General features: G+C 38.5%; 1 protein-coding gene across 5 annotated transcripts in view; it reads right to left on the bottom strand.

Annotated features, from left to right (window-relative positions):
- Nucleotides 1-6272: 6272 nt before the first annotated feature.
- The window catches only part of F8 (coagulation factor VIII), a 131666-nt gene continuing 116202 nt past the window's right edge, over nucleotides 6273-21736 (bottom strand). For all 5 annotated transcript variants that reach the window (XM_069463242.1, XM_069463243.1, XM_069463245.1 and 2 more), the window contains one exon: nucleotides 6273-7721. In XM_069463242.1, coding sequence (XP_069319343.1) covers nucleotides 7566-7721 — 156 coding nt within the window. In that variant the 3' untranslated portion in view covers nucleotides 6273-7565. The remainder of the gene's footprint in view (nucleotides 7722-21736) is intronic.

Below are 21736 nucleotides of genomic sequence, written 5' to 3'. Positions count from 1 at the left end.
AAAACAAAACCATATATTAAATATAAGTGGATATTTTTATAATCTTGAAGTGGAAAAAGCTCCTTTAAGCATGTCATAAAACCCACAGTCATAAATGAAAATGTTGGTAAATTTATGACATAAAATTGTAAAACTTTCATATAACAAAAGGCTGACGCCATGGCACTCTAGTCAGGGCAACAGAGTGAGACTCTGTCTCAAAAAACAAACAAACAAACAAACAAACAAACAAACCAAACAAAAAACAAAAGAAAAACAAAGCATTGTTAAAAAAGTAAAAGATTAATGATAAATTAAGTAATAAAATTCACAGCATATATGACAGACATTAGATTAGTATTGTTAACATACAAATAACTCTCAGAAACTAACTTTTTTTTTTATTTCATCTTGTTATGGGGAATACAGAATTGCAGGTTACATGCGTTGCTCCTGTACCGCCTTTCCCCCCAAGTCAGAGCTCCAGGCGTGTCTGTTCCCCAGGTCGTGCGCGTTGCACCCATCATGTAGGTATATATCCCTCCCTTCCCCACCCCCCCCTTCCCGAGTCAGCACCTTCAAGTGTTACCACTCCCCAAACGGTGCGCAATGCACTCATTGTGTAGGCATACCCCCATCCCCTCTCCTGCCCCCCACCTCAGTCTGATATCCAATTGGTGTCGTTCCCAGATTTGTATTTAGGTGATGATCAGGGAAACCAATTTTCTGGTGAGTACATGTGATGCTTGTTTTTCCATTCTTGGGATACTTCACTTAATATAATGGGTTCCAATTCTCTCCAGGAGAACCATAGAGATGTCGTATCTTCATCATTCCTTATAGCTGAGTAATATTCCATGGTATACATATACCACAGCTTACTAATCCAATCATGTATTGATGGGCATTTGGGTTGTTTCCACATCTTTGCTATTGTGAATTGTGCTGCTATAAACATTCGGGTACATGTGTCTTTGTTAAAGAATGACCTTTTTTCCTTTGGGTATATGCCCAGTAATGGGATTGCTAGGTCAAATGGCAGGTCTACTTGAGTCTGTTTAAGATACCTCCATAATGCTTTCCACAGGGGTTGCACTAGTTTGCAGTCCCACCAGCAGTGTATGAGTGTTCCTGTCTCTCCACACCCACGCCAACATGTGTTGTTTTGGGTTTTTTTGGTAAAGGCCATTTTCATTGGGGTTAAGTGATATCTCATTGTGGTTTTGATTTGCATTTCTCTGATGATTAGGGATGTTGAGCATTTTTTCATATGTTTGTTAGCCATTCTTATATCTTCTTTCGAGAAGTTTCTATTCATGTCATTTGCCCACTTTTTGATAGGGTTGCTTGATTTTTTCTTGCTGATTTTCCTGAGTTCTAAATAGATTCTTGTTATCAGTCCTTTATCTGATGTGTAGTATGCAAAATTTTTTTCCCATTCTGTAGGTGGTCTGTTTATTCTCTGGACTGTTTCTTTGGCTGTGCAGAAGTTTTTTAATTTAATCATGTCCCAATCATTTATTTTTTTTAAAAAAAAGTTCTGGGCAGAACTGGCAACAGTGATGTACCAATGAAGGTTTTATGAGAAAACAAAGCCACTAGGAAATATCTAAAATAAGGGAGTTTGTAGAGTTCCCCAGTGTCCCCACATTCTTTTTATGTCCTGACTGAAGATCAGAATGCGTTGGCCGCTCTGTGATCCCAGCCAGTTGTGGGTTTTTCCCAGCAGGCTTGAACCCAAACTGGGGCCTTGAACATTCCCAGGCACTGATAAAGGTATCAAGCTTGTTGTCCAAAGTACTGAAAGAAACTGGGCCTGGCCCTGAGCCAACTTCCTTAAACCCCAATGAAAACGCCATACCCTGAACCTCTGGCTGTGGACATACCTAGGTAGGATCTCCCTTTCTCTTGCTGTCTGCCAAGGATACACTGCAGCCCACTCTGTATGTAAGTTCCCCTAATAAATTCTGTGGACTGATCACCCTGGTGTTTAGTGCTTCTTTCTTTGCAATCCCAACTGGCCCCATCTCAGGAGGGTTTGGGGCATTCTCTTATGGGAATTCCCCTGCCACTGCTTTTGAGGTGACTCTAGCCATGGGCATGGCAGAACAAAACAGATCTATTATAAGGATTTGACCTTATGCTATTGTGAGAATTGTTTAAAGAGTCTATGGGGGGCCGGGCGCGGTGGCTCATGCCTGTAATCCTAGCACTCTGGGAGGCCGAGGCAGGAGGTTTGCTCGAGGTCAGGAGTTCAAGACCAGCCTGAGCAAGAGCGAGACCCCGTCTCTACTAAAAATAGAAAGAAATTAGCTGGGCAACTAAAAATATACAGAAAAAATTAGCCGGGCATGGTGGCTCATGCCTGTAGTCCCAGCTACTCGGGAGGCTGAGGCAGAAAGATTGCTTGAGCCCAGGAGCTTGAGCTTGCTGTGAGCTAGGCTGATGCCATGGCACTGTAGTCAGGGCAACAGAGTGAGTCTCTATCTCAAAAAATAAATAAATAAATAAATAAATAAATAAATAAAAATAAACCCAGAGTCTATGGGAAGCTGGAACCCTAAACACTAAAACATGCACCAGTCTCATAATACCTCCAAGCTTCCAACTTTGATGCTGGGGTACTCTGCATGAGAAGGTGATATCCTTCATCAAAGAGCTAAACATGACTTTCCTAGGATTTGGAGGAGCCAAAAGATCCAGCAGGAGTTGAAGGACCTGCAAAGTTGGTTGCTACCCTGTACCCACAAGATAAGCCAACAGATAGTGACAATGTGAGGAAGCTTCAAATTAGCATCTTGTGCCTACTGTGGCTTTTCCAGTGTAAAGACAATATGGCTTCTGTATAAGTTATCTGTTGCTGCATGAAAAATTACCCCCAACTTAGCAGCTGCAAACAAAAAGCATTCCTTATCTTACAGTTTCTGCAGGTCGGGAATTCTAAAGTGATTTACCTGAGTGGTTCTGGCTTGGGGTCTCTGATGAGGTTGCAATCACACGTCAGCTGGGGCTACAGTCATCTGAAGGCTTGACTGTGCTGGAGGAACACACTGGAAGTGGTTCCAAGTGGTGCACTGAGATGGGTGTTGCTAGGATGAACAAAAGTCCCAGCTTGCCTGGTATTCAGGGCTGGCTTCATGGGAATTCAATGTGTGCAGTTACACAGAGCTTGATTTAATGCTCTGATGTCATTTTCTTGAAATTCTTAATAATTTTATCTTTGAACTTGTGTTTTGTAAGTGAAGTTTGCTGGAACAATGGAGCATGCACATGAACGGAGTAAATAAATGCAACCTATAGCCCCCCTCCATCCTTTGCCACTCTATTTGTACATGGTGTTTGCCATGCCCATGAGTACAAAATTCCAGCAGACCCATGGTGCATGGAGGTTCAGTGAGACCCAAAGGGAGTATAAGAATGTTAAATCTGGGCTGGACGAGGTGGCTCACGCCTGTAGTCCTAGCATTCTGGGAGGCCGAGGCGAGCAGATCATTTGAGCTCAGGAGTTCGAGACCAGCCTGAGCAAGAGCGAGACCCCGTCTCTACTAAAAAAATAGAAAGAAATTATCTGAACAACTAAAAATATATAGAAAAAATTAGCTGGGTATGGTGGCGCATGCCTGCTGTCCCAGCTACTGGGGAGGCTGAGGCAGGAGGATCGCTTGAGCCCAGGAGTTGGAGGTTGTTGTGAGCTAGGCTGACGCCATGGCACTCACTCTAGTCTGGGCAACAAAGTGAGACTCTGCTTCAAAAAAAAAAAAAAAAAAAAAAAGAATGTTAAATCTGTGACAGAGTAAATGTGGGGCAGCCCCAGGAGGCCATTTTCCCTTTGAACCAGAAAGAAGGCATTCTGAGAAACACAAATAACCAAAGAATCTTATTTCCTTTCTTATTCCTGTTACTTCCCTGTATTAGCCACCATGCCCTGCCTCCCTGTGGCCTGTTTTGCAGAAATGGAAAAGTTATTCTTAAAATCCATATGGTGGCCGGGCGCGGTGGCTCACGCCTGTAATCCTAGCACTCTGGGAGGCCGAGGTGGGCGGATCGTTTGAGCTCAGGAGTTCGAGACCAGCCTGAGCAAGAGCGAGACCCCACCTCTACTAAAAATAGAAAGAAATTATATGGACAGCTAAAAATATATATAGAAAAAATTAGCCGGGCATGGTGGCACATGCCTGTAGTCCCAGCTACTCGGGAGGCTGAGACAGGAGGATCGCTTGAGCTCAGGAGTTTGAGGTTGCTGTGAGCTAGGCAGACGCCATGGCACTCACTCTAGCCTGGGCAACAGAGTGAGACTCTGTCTCAAAAAAAAAAAAATCCATATGGTATAGGGCCAGGTGCGGTGGCTCACATATGTAGCCCTAGCACTCTGGGAGGTTTAGGTGGGAGGATCACTTGAGCTCAGGAGTTCGAGACCAGCCTGAGCAACAGTGAGACCCTGTCTCTACTAAAAATAGAAAAAATTAGCCTGGCGTGGTGGTGGTGGCGGCTGTAGTCCCAGGTACCTGGGAGGCTGAGGCAGGAGGATTGCTTGAGCCCAGGGGTTTGAGGTTGCTGCAAGCTAGGCTGACGCTGCAGCACTCTGGCCCAGGCGACAGAGTGAGACCGTCACAAAAAAAAAAAAAAAAAAAACCAAAACCAACAAAAAAGGAAGTATTGACAAATACTACAACAGTGCTGAAACTTGAAAACATTATGCTAAGTGAAGGAAGTCAGATGCAAAAGGCCACATATTGTATGATTCTATTTATATGAAACGTCCAGAATAGGCAAATCCATAGAGACTGGAAAGCATAGTAATAGTTGCCAGGGGTTGAAGGGAGGGAAAATAGGGAGTGACTGCTTAATGGGTATGGGGTTTCTTTTAAAGGTGATGGAAATACTATGGAACTAGATAGAGGTGATGACTGCACAACATTGTGAATGCACTAAAAGCCACTGAATTACACAGTTTAAAATTGTTAAAATGGAAAAATGTCTAAAGCAATTAAATATCTTTACCTCTCTTCCAAACCACAAGGACCTTAACACTTGAATGTTGATCATCACCTCCTGGCTTTTATGTTGTTTTTGTATATACTCAGGCTTTATTTTTATCACCACAAGACATTAGAGAAATACTGAGAAAAAGAAGTTGTTGACATATGTTTCTGGGAGTGTTATGTTAGTCATTACCCTTTGATTAAATAGCTAAGGAAGAGGTTAGAAAATATTTTATAGCCAGTTAGTAAACATTAAAGTTGAATTTGTAATAGTCTGTATCTTGTCATTATAAAGTTGGGTTTCTATATAGTATGTTTACTAAAAAAATACAAAGCTTTTATATAACATTGAGGGATAGAGTTGTTTTAATATATATCTTCCACAAGGTCATTGACTTGTAAGTTTGAGATTATATTTGATAAAATGTTTGTGACAGAAAATTTTATTTGTTCACTTAACGTTGCAAAGTGTATTTGTCCTTGGAGGTTGGATTTGCTTACCAATCTTCCAATAAATAATTTGTTGTGATCTCAGTGATCTTGTAAATAACCTGATCAGCATTATAAAATGCTGTAGAATTTCTGGGGTTAGCAATGGTATGTTTTCCTGCTTGACTAAGTTTATGCCAGTAAAAGATACACAATCTCATTCGTCTACGTTATGCCTGCCAGGTTATGTTTTGTTTTGGTCTTTCTTTAATTTTGTCTTGTACTAAGGGACTCTGTTTGATCTGAAGATTGAAATTTGTTTTTCTTACTATTCTCATTTCATTTCAAATAAGTTTTCTCCTATTGTTTTATTTTATCACACCCACTCTGACCTTTCCTTCAGGAACTTTCCATTTAAAAAAAATTGTGGTAAGAACACTTAAAATGAGATCTACTCTCTTGGCAAAATTATAAGTGCATAATATAGTATTGTTATTAATGACTATAGGCACAATGTTGTACATTAGATCTGTAGAATTTATTCATCTTGCATAACTGAAACTTTATGCCCATTGAACAGCAACTCCCTATTTCTTCTCAGTCTTTCTCTCTCTATATATATAAGTTCTCCCAGATTAAGACTCCATTTCTTATTTCTTTTATTTGGACTCTCATGAATTGTATTATATTTATCCTGAGTTCAATTTAATCTGGTTTTCTAACTCACTAATTTACTTTTCTAAAGTGTCTATTCTGCTATTCAGTGCCTCCATTTGTTTTTAAAATATCATTGTTCACATTTTTCGTTCCAGTGTAAAAACACAATTCTCAGAGGAATTTGTTTGTATGTGTCAATGTTTTATTTAACTCATTACTGAGAAAACCAGCAGGAGGACAAAAGATCTGGTCCCATGAGCATTTGTGAAATAAAGATATATACAGTCAATGGGAAAATAATGCCAAAATAAGAGGATTAAGTTAAACATAAGAGTGGTTAATCTTTTACAGGAAATAAAACCATATCACCTTAGGGGTTAACGTCTCTACCAGGCTATAAAACAAAACGATGTATTGATTTCTGTAGGTTAACTTCTAACCTTACAGGATTTTATAGGACTCTAAGTCATTTGCACCTTCATCAGTTGTGGATTGTGACTATACTGTGACAGCTAGCTACAGTCCCCAAAGAGGTCAGATTAGGGTCAAGGAGGATTATTAGGAAATACTCTAGCATAGAAAAAAAAGCAGCCATTCTCTTGCCTTTTTGTGTAGTGGTGGTCAAGGGGGCAGGCAGATGGAAGGAGCAGTAAACCCTTCTCAACCTTGTGGGGGTGGGCAAGGTAGGCATTTCTCTTATGCAGTGGATATGGAGTGTTTTCTCTCTGTTTTCAGGCGTTCAGTTTTTTTGACTCCTTGATGTATATAAGTAGGGCTCTAGTTTTCATTCATGGTATAAAATTTCCCATGTTACATGTTTGTTGTGCTGTTTCAGCAGGAAATTAGGTGAGGGAGAGAGTAAAGTGAGTGCATGATTAGAATTACAAAGTTTGTATCTCCTATTCCAGACAGCCATGTATTTTCCTCAGTTTTCCACTGAAATATTAAATATACGTTGTTTAGAAGCATATTATCGTCATTACCTGTCTTGGATATTGCAAATTTCAAAGAGGACATTGTCATATTATTTCAAGATTCCCAATATTCCATAACCCTAACCTCTATTTCATTGGTCACAATTAAGACCAAATGGCTTTATTTCTACATCCTTCTGAGATTAAATCGAATTATTTTATGACCATTTACCCCTTTAAAATATGATTCAATCTATGGGTCCTTTTGTCAGAAAAATGCACGTATGCACTCATACAGGTCTCTCCTCACTTCTTTTTGCCTAGTTACATGGGAAGCAGCTGCAGACAATGGGTAGGAGTTAAGTTAAATTAGATGCAACAGCCCCAGAAAATGCAAGATTGATGACAACTAATCTGGGAGGCTTCCAATTAATTTGGGGGCAGTGTATAGTTTAAATCTATAGAAAAATGATGGCCCCATAGACAGTGTGGGGCAGGAAGTAACCTGAAGTTCAGGCACAAAAGTAGAAGGCAAGCCAGAGGAGGACACTGGCCTCGAGTTAGGGACTAGACTGAAGCTGAGGAGAGAGGGGCCAGGGGCCCCTCAGTACAGCTGCTGCGCCTCGCAGCCCAGAACCTCCAGCCTCAGAGCAATCTGGTTCACCCAGCTCTGAGGGTGAATTCTAATGTAGCGAGTCAGTAGCGGTGGGTCTAGAGAGTTCACCACAGGTGTGAAGGAGTCTTGATTTCCCTGAAAAACCTGAAAGAGGAAAGATAGCATTTATTAGTTGTCTGACAGGAAAAATTAGAATTAACAGCACCCTGCTTGCCTGCTTTGGAGGCCTTTGCTCTAGCTAGGCCTTCTATCTGGAATGTTCTCATCCACCTCACAAAGGTCAGATAAATGGAGTGCTTTGATTCAGGACACACATAGCATCTCTGTGTTGGACCATCTGGAGACTGGAGTCAGGTGTGGAATTCAGTGTAGCCCAGTGGCTTTGGCAGGAGAGGGTGAAGACGGGAGAAGGAAGAGGGAGGAGGGTCTAAGACTCAAGGCGCTTGCCACTCTGGGACTTTGGAGGCCTACAAGGACAGACATGAAGATCTCCTGAGGTAGTTTGTGTGAAAAGAGGCAACTTGTCACCATAATGGGAAAGAAGTGGTTAAACAGCAACAAAAGGGCTCCTGCTTCCTGGGGCTATTGGGTGACATTTCCCAGCAATAATCCTGGCATCTATATCTCTGCAAAGTATGGTGTTGGTTTCACTTCAGATTCCAAGTGGGAAGAAACTTTTCCCGGCAAATGCACTGTGAAATGACTTTATTTTCATTACTTTAGCTACATATTCCCCTTAGGTTTCCAACCCTGGCTCCTTATTGGAATCACCTAGCGAGCTCTTAAAAAAATAATTATGCCTGGACTAGCTCTTCCCCCAGAGATGCCGATTTAATGGATGTGTTCCCACCCTGGCGCCCTTACACGGCAGCCAGAAAGATCTCAATATATAAACCTGGTGATGCCACACTCTCAATGAAAACCTTCCATGTCACTTAGAATAAAACCTGAATTCCTTATTCTGGTCTCCAAGCTCTGCCTGATACAGCCCTGGCCAAGTCTCTGATGTCATCTCCCACTACATTTCCCCTATTTCACTGCATTGCAGGTAGTCTGGTCTTTCAGGCCCTGGATAATGCCAGCTCTTTTTACCCTGACAGCCTTTGTATATGTGATTCCCTCTGCTTGAAAGGCTCTTAACCCTTCTGTTTCTTCTTCTTTCGTCCGTCTTTTTTAACCTTTGGGTCCTAGTTTAAGTGTTACATCTTTAGAGACTTCTTCCTCATCTAAAATAGGACTCCTGTGTATTGTAAATCTCAACTTGATGTTTTCCTTTGTAGCATTCACTATCTTCTGATTTATCTGTTTACATGTTTATTGGCTGTTTCCTCTGTCTTAACTACTGAATGTCAGTTCCATGAGGGCAGAGACCTTGGTCATTATTTTATCTTCAGACATAGAATATATAGCATAATGTATATCATGGGAAACATGCCAGAAACATTTGTAGAAGGAAAAAGTTTGTACATTTGATAAAACTTTTGAGGAACATTAAGCTCCTTATTCTGAGATTCATTTACAAATGTTTATGGTATATTTGGAGGCTTGTACAACTTTTGTTAGACTTAATCCTTATTATTTCCCCTCAATATTTTATTTTGAAAAGTTACCAACCCGGAGAAATAGAAAGAATAATACAATGAACACCCTTAAATCCTTTATCTAGATTCACCAGTTGTTACCATATTGAGATATTTCCTTTACCTCTTTTTCTCTCCTTCCCCATATACTTTTTTTCTGAACTATTTGAAAGGAAATTGTAAACATAATATTATCTAATATTCAATTTTTTTAAGTCATCATAATGATATCCTATATAGTTTTTCCAATGCAGAATCTAATAAAAGATCACACATTGCATTTACTTTTCATGTTTCTTTTGAGTGTCCTGTAATCTAGAATAGACATCTAGTCTCTGGTCTCTTTTTGTCCTTCATGATAGTGACCTTTTTCAGAAGTCCAGTACACTTGTGTTGTACAATGTCCTACATTCTAAATTGGAATGACTGTTTTCTCATTGTTAGATTTTGGTTAGACATTTTTACTAAGAAAACAAAGTAGGAGATAATGTTCTTGTCGTTGCATTACATCAGGGGGTTACATGATGCCAAATTGTCCCATTATTGATGACGTTTAAGTCTGATCACATGATTAAGCTGGGGTTCACCCAATCTATTATAAGGGTAACCATTTCCCTTTCCTAACAAACAGTCTGTGGTGTGGCACTTTGAGACTGTGTAAATATTCTGTTTCCCAACAAGCTTTCATCCAGTGAGTTTAGCATCCATTAAAGATCTCTACAAGTATTCATTAGTATATTGGTGGTTGCAAATTGATTTTCCTGTTTTGTCATTTCTCCTACATTTATTAGCTGGAATTCTTCTGTGATGAAATGCTTCCCCTCTCCCTTTATTGTTTTATTGACTTCTGGATTATTTATTTAGTATGTGTGTTATAATTCATTACCATTGTTATTCTTTTTGATGCTCCAGTTGTCTCAAAATTGGGCCAATAGGAAACCCTTCAAGGCAGCTTCTGTGTTCTGTTCACGTGACCCCATTAGTGTTTGAATGCTTCCTTGCATTCTGACACATAAGGATGTTCCAAGATCACCTGGCAGTTTCCTTGCTCTAGCCTTGGAATGAGCCATTTCGTTAAGGAACCCAGATTCCTTTTACTGGGGAATGGTATTTAGAGACCAAGGTCTCGAAATGGGCATGGGGTGTGCTCATTGCTACTGCAATGTAATTATTTCTAGATCCTCTCAGTGGGCGGTGTTAGGAAATATATTTTTCAAAATTCCTCAGTTCTTACGGACACTTTTAATTAAACTCTAACATTACTTGTATTTGTGTTAGTTTTCTAGGGCTGCCGTAACAGCAGCTGGTGGCTTAAAAACAAAAGAAATTTATTCTCTCATAGTTCTAGAGGCTCAAAGTCTGGAGCCTGGAGCACAGGAACAAGATACTGAGTCAAACACACTATCACATTTAAGGCTATTTGGTGTATATCATGTCCACACACATTCTATTGGTCAAAATGAGTCATATGGCCACGCCCAAAGTCAATGAGGTTTTCAAGGAAAGAGGGAGTAAAAAATCAAGAAAAATAATACCATCTGCCTCCTATGTCATTTTCTGTTCATTTACAAAGTCCTTATATTCTCTTGTTCCAGCAATAAGAGGGGATTTTGTGTAGGCAGAGGTGAGAGGTCTGGGCGGCTTACTAAATTTTTTGGTTCAGGTGCGCCCTCTACTACTGACAAAGTGAAGTGCAATTTATTTAATAGATGGCACCAGAAGTTTGTGTGTCTTGTGGTTTCGTGCTTCTTTTTTCTATAGGATACTAGTTTTCAACATTTGTTTTCTTCTTTCATTCATAATCTCTAGTTCTTTTTTTACCATCTATTTTTTTCCAAAATCAAAATAGCTTTTTTTATGATTATGAAAGTAATACTTATTGCAAAGAAATTAAGACAGCATTATCTCTAGTTCTATAGACTTTCAATCCCTTTCCTTTCAGCTTCCCAGAAGGCACTGCAGGTCTCAGAAATTAGTATTTAATCACTTGGAGGGGGGACTTTCTCTTTCCAGAAGTGATTTTATCTGTGTTCTACCACCACTAGGTCTCACACTGACTTTCCTATTTTTTGCACAGTCTCTCCTAGACTCTGTTCAGAGTGAGCTCTGAAGCTGGGTTGGCTAGCTTTGCTTTGGATGTTTATTTCCTACTTGTAACTAGAAACTTATAGTATTCTTTGTCTTCTAGTTATTTTATAGGTGGGTTATTTTATTCACAATTTTAAATTTTATATGTATGTGTGGGTGCGGATTAAATTTTATATGTGTGTGTGAAGATTGTGGGGAGATTTAGGTAGCTGCCATTATCTGACAGGAATGTGCAATTTAGGACTTGGAAATTTTTTTTTTTCTGAGACAGAGTCTCTGTTGCCCAGGTTGGAGTTCAGTGGTATCATCATAGCTCATAGCAACCTCAAACTCCTAGGCTCAAGAGATCCTCCTGCTTCAGCTTCCTGAGTAGCTGGGACTACAGGCGTGCACCACCACACCGGCTAATTTTTCTATTTTTTGTACAGATGGGGGTCTCTTGCTCAGACTGGTCTTGAACTCCTGACCTCAAGCAATCTGCCCACCTTGGTCTCCCGGAGTGGTAGGATTACAGGTGTGAGCCACCATGCCTGGCCTGTACTTGGAATTTTTAAATGGTATTTTAAACTATTTTTCCAACTATTTGTTTGTAGCATATAGAAATACAATTAATTTTGGTATTTATTTTGTTTTCAGCAGAGTTGTAAAATTTTAAATTAATTCTACTCATTTATATATAGATTCTTTTGGATTTTCTATCTATGCCATCGTACCTTCCACACATGAAAAGAGTTTGTTTCATCTTTTCTAATCATTACATACTTTCTTTTTCTCACCTAACTGTATTGCTTAGGGAATCTGATACAGTTTTAAACTGACATGTGGCAGATTAAAGATGACTATGAGTTCTTTTATACGCCTCCCATAGAGAGGTAGGTCTATTGTGCTTCATTCTAAATCTGGGTTGGCTGTTGACTCTTTGGACCAATAGGGTATGACAGAAATGATGCTATGTCAGTTCTGAGCCTGGCCTTTAAGAAGACTGGCAGCTTGTACCTTGGTTTATTGGAATCTAGTTCTTACGTAAGAAGAGAGACTATCCTAAGACCACCACGCTATGAGAAGCACAAGACATGTGAAGAGGCTCTGATGGACGGAGACATGTGGCTAGGAAACTCAAGGAAAACCAAGGCACCAGTCATGTGAGTGAAGAAGCCATCTAGGAAGGGAATCCATCCATCCATTCATCCCCACCAATACCACATGGATCAGAGCAAAACAAGGAGTGTAAAAGAATTCAGGCCGTGAATATCCTTTTTCAGATTAAATAATTTCCCTTCTAGTCTTAGTTTGCTATTTTTTAAAAATTAAGAGCAGATGTTGAATTTTATGAAATGCCTTTTCAACATTCATTGATCACATAATCCTTCAGTATGTTAATGTGATGGTGAGTTATATTAATTTTCTAATGTTTAAGCCAACCTTGCATTCCTAGGATAAATTCAACTTGGGTCCATATTGCTAATATATTATTTCGGATCTATGTTCATGAATAAAATAGGCATATTATTTTTCTTTCTCATATTGTCCTTGTTAGGTTTTGTTGTCAAGGTTATGCTATTATGATAAGAGAGTTGGATAATGTACAGTCTTTTTCTATTTTCTGGAAGAATCTTTTTAAGATTCCCTTGAAAATTTGGTAGAATGTTTATTGTAGCCATCTGGATCTGGAGTTTTCTTTGTGGGAAGATGTCTGAATACCAATTCAATTCCTGAAAGGTTACAGGAATTTCAAGGTTTTCCACTCCTTCTTAAGTAAGTTATATTTACTAGAAATTAATTCATTTTACCCAATTTTCCAAACTTACTGTTATAAGATTAATAAATATCCTCTTATTTTTTTATGTTGGCAGAATTTTTTGCAAGATCTTTATTGATGTCCTGTTTTACATTTCTTTCTTTTTTTTTTTTTTTTTTTTTTTTTTTTTTTTTTTTTTTTTGAGACAGAGTCTCACTCGGTTGCCCAGGCTAGAGTGAGTGCCGTGGCGTCAGCCTAGCTCACAGCAACCTCAAACTCCTGGGCTCAAGCGATCCTCCTGTCTCAGCCTCCCGAGTAGCTGGGACTACAGGCATGCGCCACCATGCCCGGCTAATTTTTTCTATATATATTTTTAGCTGTCCATATAATTTCTTTCTATTTTTAGTAGAGGTGGGGTCTCGCTCTTGCTTAGGCTGGTCTCGAACTCCTGAGCTCAAACGATCCGCCCACCTCGGCCTCCCAGAGTGCTAGGATTACAGGCGTGAGCCACCGCGCCCGGCCTGTTTTTCATTTCTGATATTGATTGTTTGTGCCTTCTTTCTTTTTATCTTGATCAGTCTTGCCAGAAGTTTGTCAATTTTCAAGGAACGAACTTTTGATTGGTTTGTTCTTTATACTATATGTTTCTTTTTTACTTCATTTACTTTAAATCTTTATTATTTTCTTGCTTCTACTTCCTCTTGATTTATTTTGCTATTTTCCTAGCTTCTTGAGATGTGCCTTAGCTCTACAGTCCCCACTCCCCAGGCTGGGGACTGATGCTGGTCCCCAGCCTGTTATGAACTGGGTGGCACAGCAGAAGGTGAGCAGAGGGCAAGCAAGCGAAGCTTCATCTATATTTACAGCCGCCCCCCTTCGCTCACCATCTCCCCCCACTCCCCCGTGTGTGCAAAAATTGTCTTCCATGAAACCTGTCCCTGGTGCCAAAAAGGTTGGGGACAGCTGCCTTATCTCATAAATTTTCAGCCTTTCTTCTATTCCAATATATGTGCTTAAGGCTATACATTTCCTTCTAAATATTGCTTTCGCTGATTCCCACATTTTGATAAGTAATGCTTTGTTATCATTCAGTTCAAAATACTTTCTAATTCATGATTTCTCCTTTGACATATGGGGTATTAAAGATGTATTTCTTGATTCCTAACATAGGAAGATTTTATAGTTATCTCTTTCTTATTTGTGTCTGTTTTAATTCTATTGTGACCAGAATTCCTGGTCTATATTATCTGAAATTTGAGACTACTTTATTTGTAGCTTATTTATAGTTTAAAATGGAAAATTTTAGTAAGTATTTCCTTTGTGCTTAGAAAGAATGTGTAATTCTGCAGTTTCAAGGTGCAATTTTCTAAATATATCCATAAGGTTAAATTTGTGAATTGTGTTGTTAATTGTTCTATTTCTATACTTTATCTTTGTCTGTTTTGTCAATTGATGAAAGAGATGTGTTAAAATTTACCACTCTAAATTTTGAATTTGTCTATTTTCCTTTTTTTCTGTCAGTTTTTGCTTTGAATATTTTGAGGCTATGTAATTAAGTAATATAAATTCAAATGGCATTTTCCCAGACACTTTTTATTATTATGAGATTACATTCTTAACCTCCAATAATACATTCTTGCCTTAAAGTCTATTTTGTCTGATATCAACAAAACTGCAACAGATATCCTTTAGATATTTGCATAATTACTTTTTCCATTTTTGACTTGCTACTTTTCTGTATCTAATGCTTTAGATATGTGTCTTGTAAAATGCACAGAATTTGGTTTTGCTTTTTGATTGATCTGACAATTTTTGTCTTATAACTGGTACATTTGGTTCATTCATATTATTTATTTGGATTTAAACCTACCATCTTGTCTTGCTATTTTTCTATCTGTTTTATGTTCTTTACCTCTCTTTGCTTGTTTTCATTTAGATTTATTGACCATATTTTACCCTTTCATATTTTTTCTTCTACCGTTTTGGAAGTCTTACACCCTATTTTATTTATTTATTTATTGAGACAGAGTCTTGCTTTGTTGCCCCGGCTAGAGTGAGTGCCATGGCGTCAGCCTAGCTCACAGCAACCTCAAACTCCTGGGCTCAAGCGATCCTCCTGCCTCAACCTCCCGAGTAGCTGGGACTACAGGCATGTGCCACAATGCCCGGCTAATTTTTCCTATAGATATATTTTTTAGCTGGCCAGATAATTTCTTTCTATTTTTAGTAGAGACAGGGGTGTCGCTCTTGCTCAGGCTGGTCTCGAACACCTGACCTCGAGCGATCCACCCGCCTCGGCCTCCCAGAGTGCTAGGATTATAGGTGTGAGGCATTGAGCCCGGCCTCTTACACCCTATTTTATATTCTATTACTTACTGGTTATTCTAGAAATTATAACGTGCATCAAATTATCAAGGTTTAATGTTAATCAATATCTTTACCTCCTAGATAATACAAGAATTATATTACATAGATATTATATATATTATCGCTATCTTGACTTGTATGCTGTTTTTGTCATATATTCTAAATTCACACACACACACACACACACATACATTTGGCTTAAACAGTAGAAATTTATTTTCTCACAGTTCTGGAGGCTAGAAATCCAAGATCAAGGTGTTGACAGGGTTAATTTCTCCTGAGGCCTCTCTCCTTGGCTTGTAGATGCCGTGTTCTCCCTGTATTTTCACACAGTCGTCCCTCTGTGCGTGTCTGTATCCTAATCTCCTCTTTGTTTAAGGACACCAGTCATATAGGAATAAGGCCCACCCTAATGTCCTAATTTTAGCTCAATTACCTCTTTATAGATACTATCTCCAAATAAGGTCACACTCTGAGGTACTGGGGTTAGGAATTCAACATATTAATTTTAGGGGGGACACAATTCAGTCCATAACAGTCTTCAACCAACTAATGTTAACTCATATCTCTAAAATTGTAAGTGGCATTAACATCAGCAACTAAAGTCTATATCTTTCAAAGCTTATGAAGGCATAGAGTCTTACTTAAAGCATTTTATGTGTGCACAATAGCATTTAGCAGACCAAGCAGGGTCCATCATCCCATCGGATCACAGGGATTAATTCCATTTGACTTTCCCTTTTTGCTTGATAGCTAGTACTTAAATAAAGAAAAGAAGTACACTTGACCCAACTTCTTTTCACAAACACTGACTCCTTATTCTTGGGAGCCTCTTTATCTCACTGGACATGGTTTATAGAGGAAGATCTACCAGCACACACCCTTTTATCCCTTAGCATTAGGGCACCTAAGATCCATCTCGTGGTGTTGGCTGGTCTTAGCATCTCCATGTATGTAATGGCCTTTTAAAAAAAATCTTAAGCATTTTTAAGTGTACAGTTCAGTAATGTTAAATATATTCATGTTGTTGTGCAACAAATTCCCAGAACTTTTCATCTTGCAAAACTGAAACTCTATGTCCATCAAACAACTCCTCATTTCCTCCCTTCCCTAGCCCCTGGTAACCATCATTCTACTTTTTGTTTCTATGAATTTGACTATTTCAGATAACTCATGTAATACATTTGTGTGTGTACATACATATATATATATATATATATGTTTAACTTCAGAATATGTTGTATGTATTTAAGTAATATAAACTTTTATATTACTTTAGAAAGTCAATGTTTATTTAGATTTACATAAATAGTAACTTCTTTTTGGTCTTTATTCTTGCATTTCAAACTTTCATCTAAGATATTTTCCTTCTGTCTAAAGTAGATATTTTAGAATTACTTTTTAATATGTCTGAGTGCTAAAATGACTCATGTATGTTAGAAAATTTCTTAGTTTTTGCTTTAATGCATTAAATGAATGTTCATTAGGTTTTCTTTTAGGAGGAGGGGTTCATATTTTTCCTTTTAGCATTCTGAAGATATCATTCATGATTTTTGTTATTGTTTAGAAATCAGCTGTCACTTTGTCACTCATTACGGTAATGCACATGTCTTCTGACTTTCTTATTGTGGTAAAATGCACGTAACGTAAAATTTACCATTTTAAAGTGTAAAATTCAGTGGCATTTAGTACATTCACAATGTTGTATAGTCATCACCACCATGTGGTTCCAGAACAGTTCTATCACCCCAAAAGAAAATCCCATGCCCATTAAGAAGCTATTCCCCACTTAGCCCTTCTGCCAGCCTCTGGCAACCAATAATCTATTTTGTGTCCCTGTGGATTTGATGTTCTGGGTATTTCAGATGAGTGGGACCATACAGTATGTGGCCTTTTATGTCTGGCTTCTTTCACTTAGCTTAATATTTTCAAGGTTCATCCTTGTTATAGCATGTATGAATACTTCTATTTTTATGGCTGAATAATATTCCATGTATGGATACACCACATCTTGCTTATCCATTCATCAGTTGATGGACATTTGGGTTATTTCCACCTGTTGGCTATTGTAAATAGTGTTGCTATGAGCATTGGTGTATGAGTTTTTCTTCAAATGCCTGTTTTCAATTCTTTTGGGTACATACCCAGGAGTGGAATTTCTGGGTCATATGTCAATTCTGTGCTTACCTTATTAACTGTTAAAATGGTCTCTACCGTGGCTGCCCCATTTCACATTTTTAATCATCAATGTGGGTTCCAATTTCTTTACATCCTTGCTAACATTTGCTATTTTCCCACTTGATATTTTTTGTTTTGTAAAAAATTATAGCCATCCTAGTGGATGTGAAGTGGTATTCCATTGTGGCTTTGATTTGCATTTCCCTAATAACTAATGATGTTGTGTACCTTTTCATGAGCTTGTTGGCCACTTGTATATCTTCTTTAGAGAAGTTTCTATTGAAGTCTTTTACTCATTTTAAAATTTAGGTGTATTTTTGTTGTTGAGTTATAAGAGTTCTTTCTATATCCTAGATACTAGACCCTTTATCAGATAGATAATTTGCAAATTTTTCCCCCATACTGTGGGTCATCTTTTCACTTTCTTGCTATTGTCCCTTGATGTTCAAAAGCTTTTAATTTTGGTTTACATTATTTACTTTTATGTTTTTGAAGGGGGTGGACTCAGTTTCCTTTTTTTTTTTTTTTTTAGCCAGGGTCTTACTCTGTCACCCAGGCTGAAACATAGTGGCGTCATCATAGCTCACAGCAACCTCAAACACCTGGACTCAAGGGATCCTCCTGCCTCAGCCTCCCTAGTAGCTGGCACCACAGGCACACACCACCATGCCCAGCTAACTTTTCTATTTGTATTAAAGACGGGGTCTCACTCCTGCTCAGGCTGGTCTCGAGCTGCTTACCTCAAGCAATCCACCCACCCTCGGCCTCCGAGAGTGCTAGGATTACAGGCATGAGCCACCGGGCCCGGCCCCAAAACTTTTCATTTTAAAGAAGTCTAATATATCAATTTCTGTAGTCATTGCTTGTGATTGTCATTTGGCAAAGAAACCATTGCCAAATCCAATATTGTGACAATTTAACCCTATGTTTTTTTTCCCTAGAGTTTTATAGTTTTAGATCTTTTACTATTTTGAGTTAATTTTTGTATATGGTAAGGATCCAATTTCATTATTTTGCATGTGGATATCTAGTTGCCCCAGCACGATTTGTTGAAGAGACTATTCTTTTCCCACTGACTGGTCTTGGCACCCTAACTGAAAATCAATTGACTATAGCAGATTTATTTTTGGTCTCTGAATTCCATTCCATTGATCTATATGTCTATATTTATGTCATTACGTCACTGTTTTGATTCCTGTAACTTTGTAGTAAGTTTTGAAGTTGGGAAATATGACTCCTTTAATGTTGCTCTTTTCAGGATTGGTTTGGTTATTCAGGGTCTCCTGAGATTCCATGTGAATTTTAGGATAGGTTTTCCAATTTCTACAAAAAATGCCATTGAGATTCTGATAGGGAGTGCTTTGAATCTGCAAATTGTTTTGGGTAATATTTTCATTTTAATATTAAGTCTTCCAATCCATGAATCCAGGATATCTTTCCATTTATTTAGGTCTTCTTTAATTTCTTTCAACAGGATTTTTTTTGGTTTTGATTGTACAAGCCTTGCACCTTCTTGGTTAAATTTATTCCTAAGTATTTTATTATCTTTAATGTTATTGTAAATAGAATTGTCATCCTAATTTCCTTTTCAGATTTTTCATTATTAGTGTATAGAAATACAACTGATTTTTGCATGCTGATTTTGTGTCCTGCAATGTTTTTTTTTTTAAAAAACTGCCTAATAATTCTGGATAATTCATCTTTTATTTTTATGTTTCCACATTTCATTGCTTTAAAGATTTTATGCATAATTATTTCATATTATGTATCTGATAATGTCAATATCTGATGTTCTTCAAATTCTAAATCTGCATTGATTGTTTCTGCTCACTTGGACTCAAGTTGTCTCGTCTTGCATGTTTGCTGACCTATGTCTATAATTTTATAATTTTAATATGTGAGAATCCTAAAGTTGGAGTGCTTTTTCCTAGACTGTATTTGAGAATATTTCTTTCAGGTGCCAGAGGACACTACTTATCTGCAACTCTATTAGCTTTCTTTTTGGGTTTGTGACTTAATGCAGAAGTTTCACATTCAGTTCTCCTCGTATTTTGCTCAAGTCTCCCAATAACAAGTCGTATTTTGCTTTAGTCTCCCAATAACAACACTAATATGGGCATTTTCCCTGTGGGAAGGTGTTCCCTTTTATACTTGCTCATTTTTCACCTCTCTCTGTTCTCATTAGTTTAAATAAAAGCTCATGGGGGTTTTTTTTGGTGGCGGTGGTGAGGAGACTGGAGATTCCCCTTCAGTCTGTATAGCAATGCATTAAGAAGTATGTATTGTCAGTGATATAGCCTTTCTTATTGTTATGAAACACATGATATAAAATTTATCATTCTAACCATTTAAATGTACAATTCAGGCCGGGCGCGGTGGCTCATGCCTGTAATCCTAGCACTCTGGGAGGCCGAGGCGGGTGGATTGCTCAAGGTCAGGAGTTCGAGACCAGCCTGAGCGAGACCCCGTCTCTACTAAAAATAGAAAGACATTATACGGACAACTAAAAATCTATATAGAAAAAATTAGCCGGGCATAGTGGCGCATGCCTGTAGTCCCAGCTACTCGGGAGGCTGAGGCAGTAGGATCGCTTAAGCCCAGGAGTCTGAGGTTGCTGTGAGCTAAGCTGACGCCACGGCACTCACTCTAGCCTGGGCAACAAAGTGAGACTCTGTCTCAACAAAAAAAAAAAAAAAAAAAAAAAAAAAATAAATGTACAATTCAGTGGCATTAAGTACATTTACAATGTTATGCAACTATCACCACCCATTTCCAGAAATTTTTCATCAACCCAAACAGAAACTCTGTACTCATTAAACAATAACTCTCCGTTATGCCCCTGCCAGCCCCTGGTAACTTCTGTTATAATTTCTGTCCCTATGAATTTGCCTATTCTAAGTACCACATTATGATGGTTAATTTTATATGTCAACTTGACTGGGCCATGGGGTGCCCATATATGAGGTCAGACTTAATTCTGCATGTGTCTGTGAGAGTGTATTTTGGTGAGATTAGCATTCGAATTGGTAGACTGAGTAAAGCAGATTGCCCTCCCTAATGTGGGTATACTTTATATAATCAGTTGAAGGCCTGGATAGAATAAAAAAGGCTAAGTCTCCCTTAGTAAGAGAGAATTCTTTCTACCTGACTAATTTTGAACTGGGATTTCAGCTTTTTCCTTCCTTTGGGCTCAAACTAAAACATCTTCCTGTGTCTTGAGCCTGCTGATCTTGAAATTGGAGCTCCATTATATGTTCTCCTGACTCTCAGGTCCCTGAGACTTGGAGTACAACTACAACATCAGCTCTCCTGGGTATCCAGGTTGCCAACTCATCCTGCATATCTTGGGATTTGTCAGATTTTGTAATCACGTGAGCTAATTCCTTATAATAAGTGTGTGTGTGTGTGTGTGTGTGTGTGTGATCTATTGGTTCTGTTTCTCTGGAGAACACTGACTAATGCAGCTTTTGGTACTGAGAGTGGTTTTAGAGGACCAGAAATTTAAGGATGAGTTTTCTGCTTTGGCTTTTGGATTGTTTGAATTGCTTCTCTAATCTGATTAAATTGAAAGACACTAATGACTCTATTTCCAGTAGTCAAAAGAGTCCATTGTATGATCTGGCAATAGAGATGTGCAAAATATCTCCATTGAATACTCTTAATCAACCACTTATAAGAAGCAAGGATCCGAATGACTATGTATATGATACTTATGAACATATTTGTCAAACTAATGAATATAATGACGTTGGCTCCTATTGTTGCTGGACAAAGTGAGGAAAGAAACAGATGAGCTCATGGATTTAAATTCCCAGCTCAAGAGCTGCATAAATTACCTGAAAGCTTCTATGTGTGCCCTGAAGGAGAGCCTTATCTCTTGTGCCTACAGGTCTGAGATTCCTGTGTGGCTGAATTACAATGCAAGTTGAATTTCCAGCCTCACAGGATGTCTACTGTTAAATTGAGGGCATTTATTGGAAAGGAAAGGAATCCTGAAAGTTGTAATGGGGGCATGTGGAAAGATTAAGCTGAGGACATTGAAGCCTTAAGTTCTGATGAGTCTTCTTTGGCAACGGAAGCAAACTCTCTATCCCCAATGAAAGAGGTTCCTCCACTTCCAGGGGAAGTAGCCTCCATCTCCAGTGGCCTGTCTATCCCCATTTGAAGGGATTATTTCTCTATCGCTTGAGGAAAATGTAATGGCTTTT

Source organism: Eulemur rufifrons, chromosome 30 (genome assembly GCF_041146395.1).
Source record: "Eulemur rufifrons isolate Redbay chromosome 30, OSU_ERuf_1, whole genome shotgun sequence".
In the NCBI taxonomy this organism is placed as follows: domain Eukaryota; kingdom Metazoa; phylum Chordata; class Mammalia; order Primates; family Lemuridae; genus Eulemur; species Eulemur rufifrons.
The sequence above is the reverse complement of the archived record's forward strand: the minus strand, read 5'-3'. Positions and strand labels throughout refer to the sequence as shown.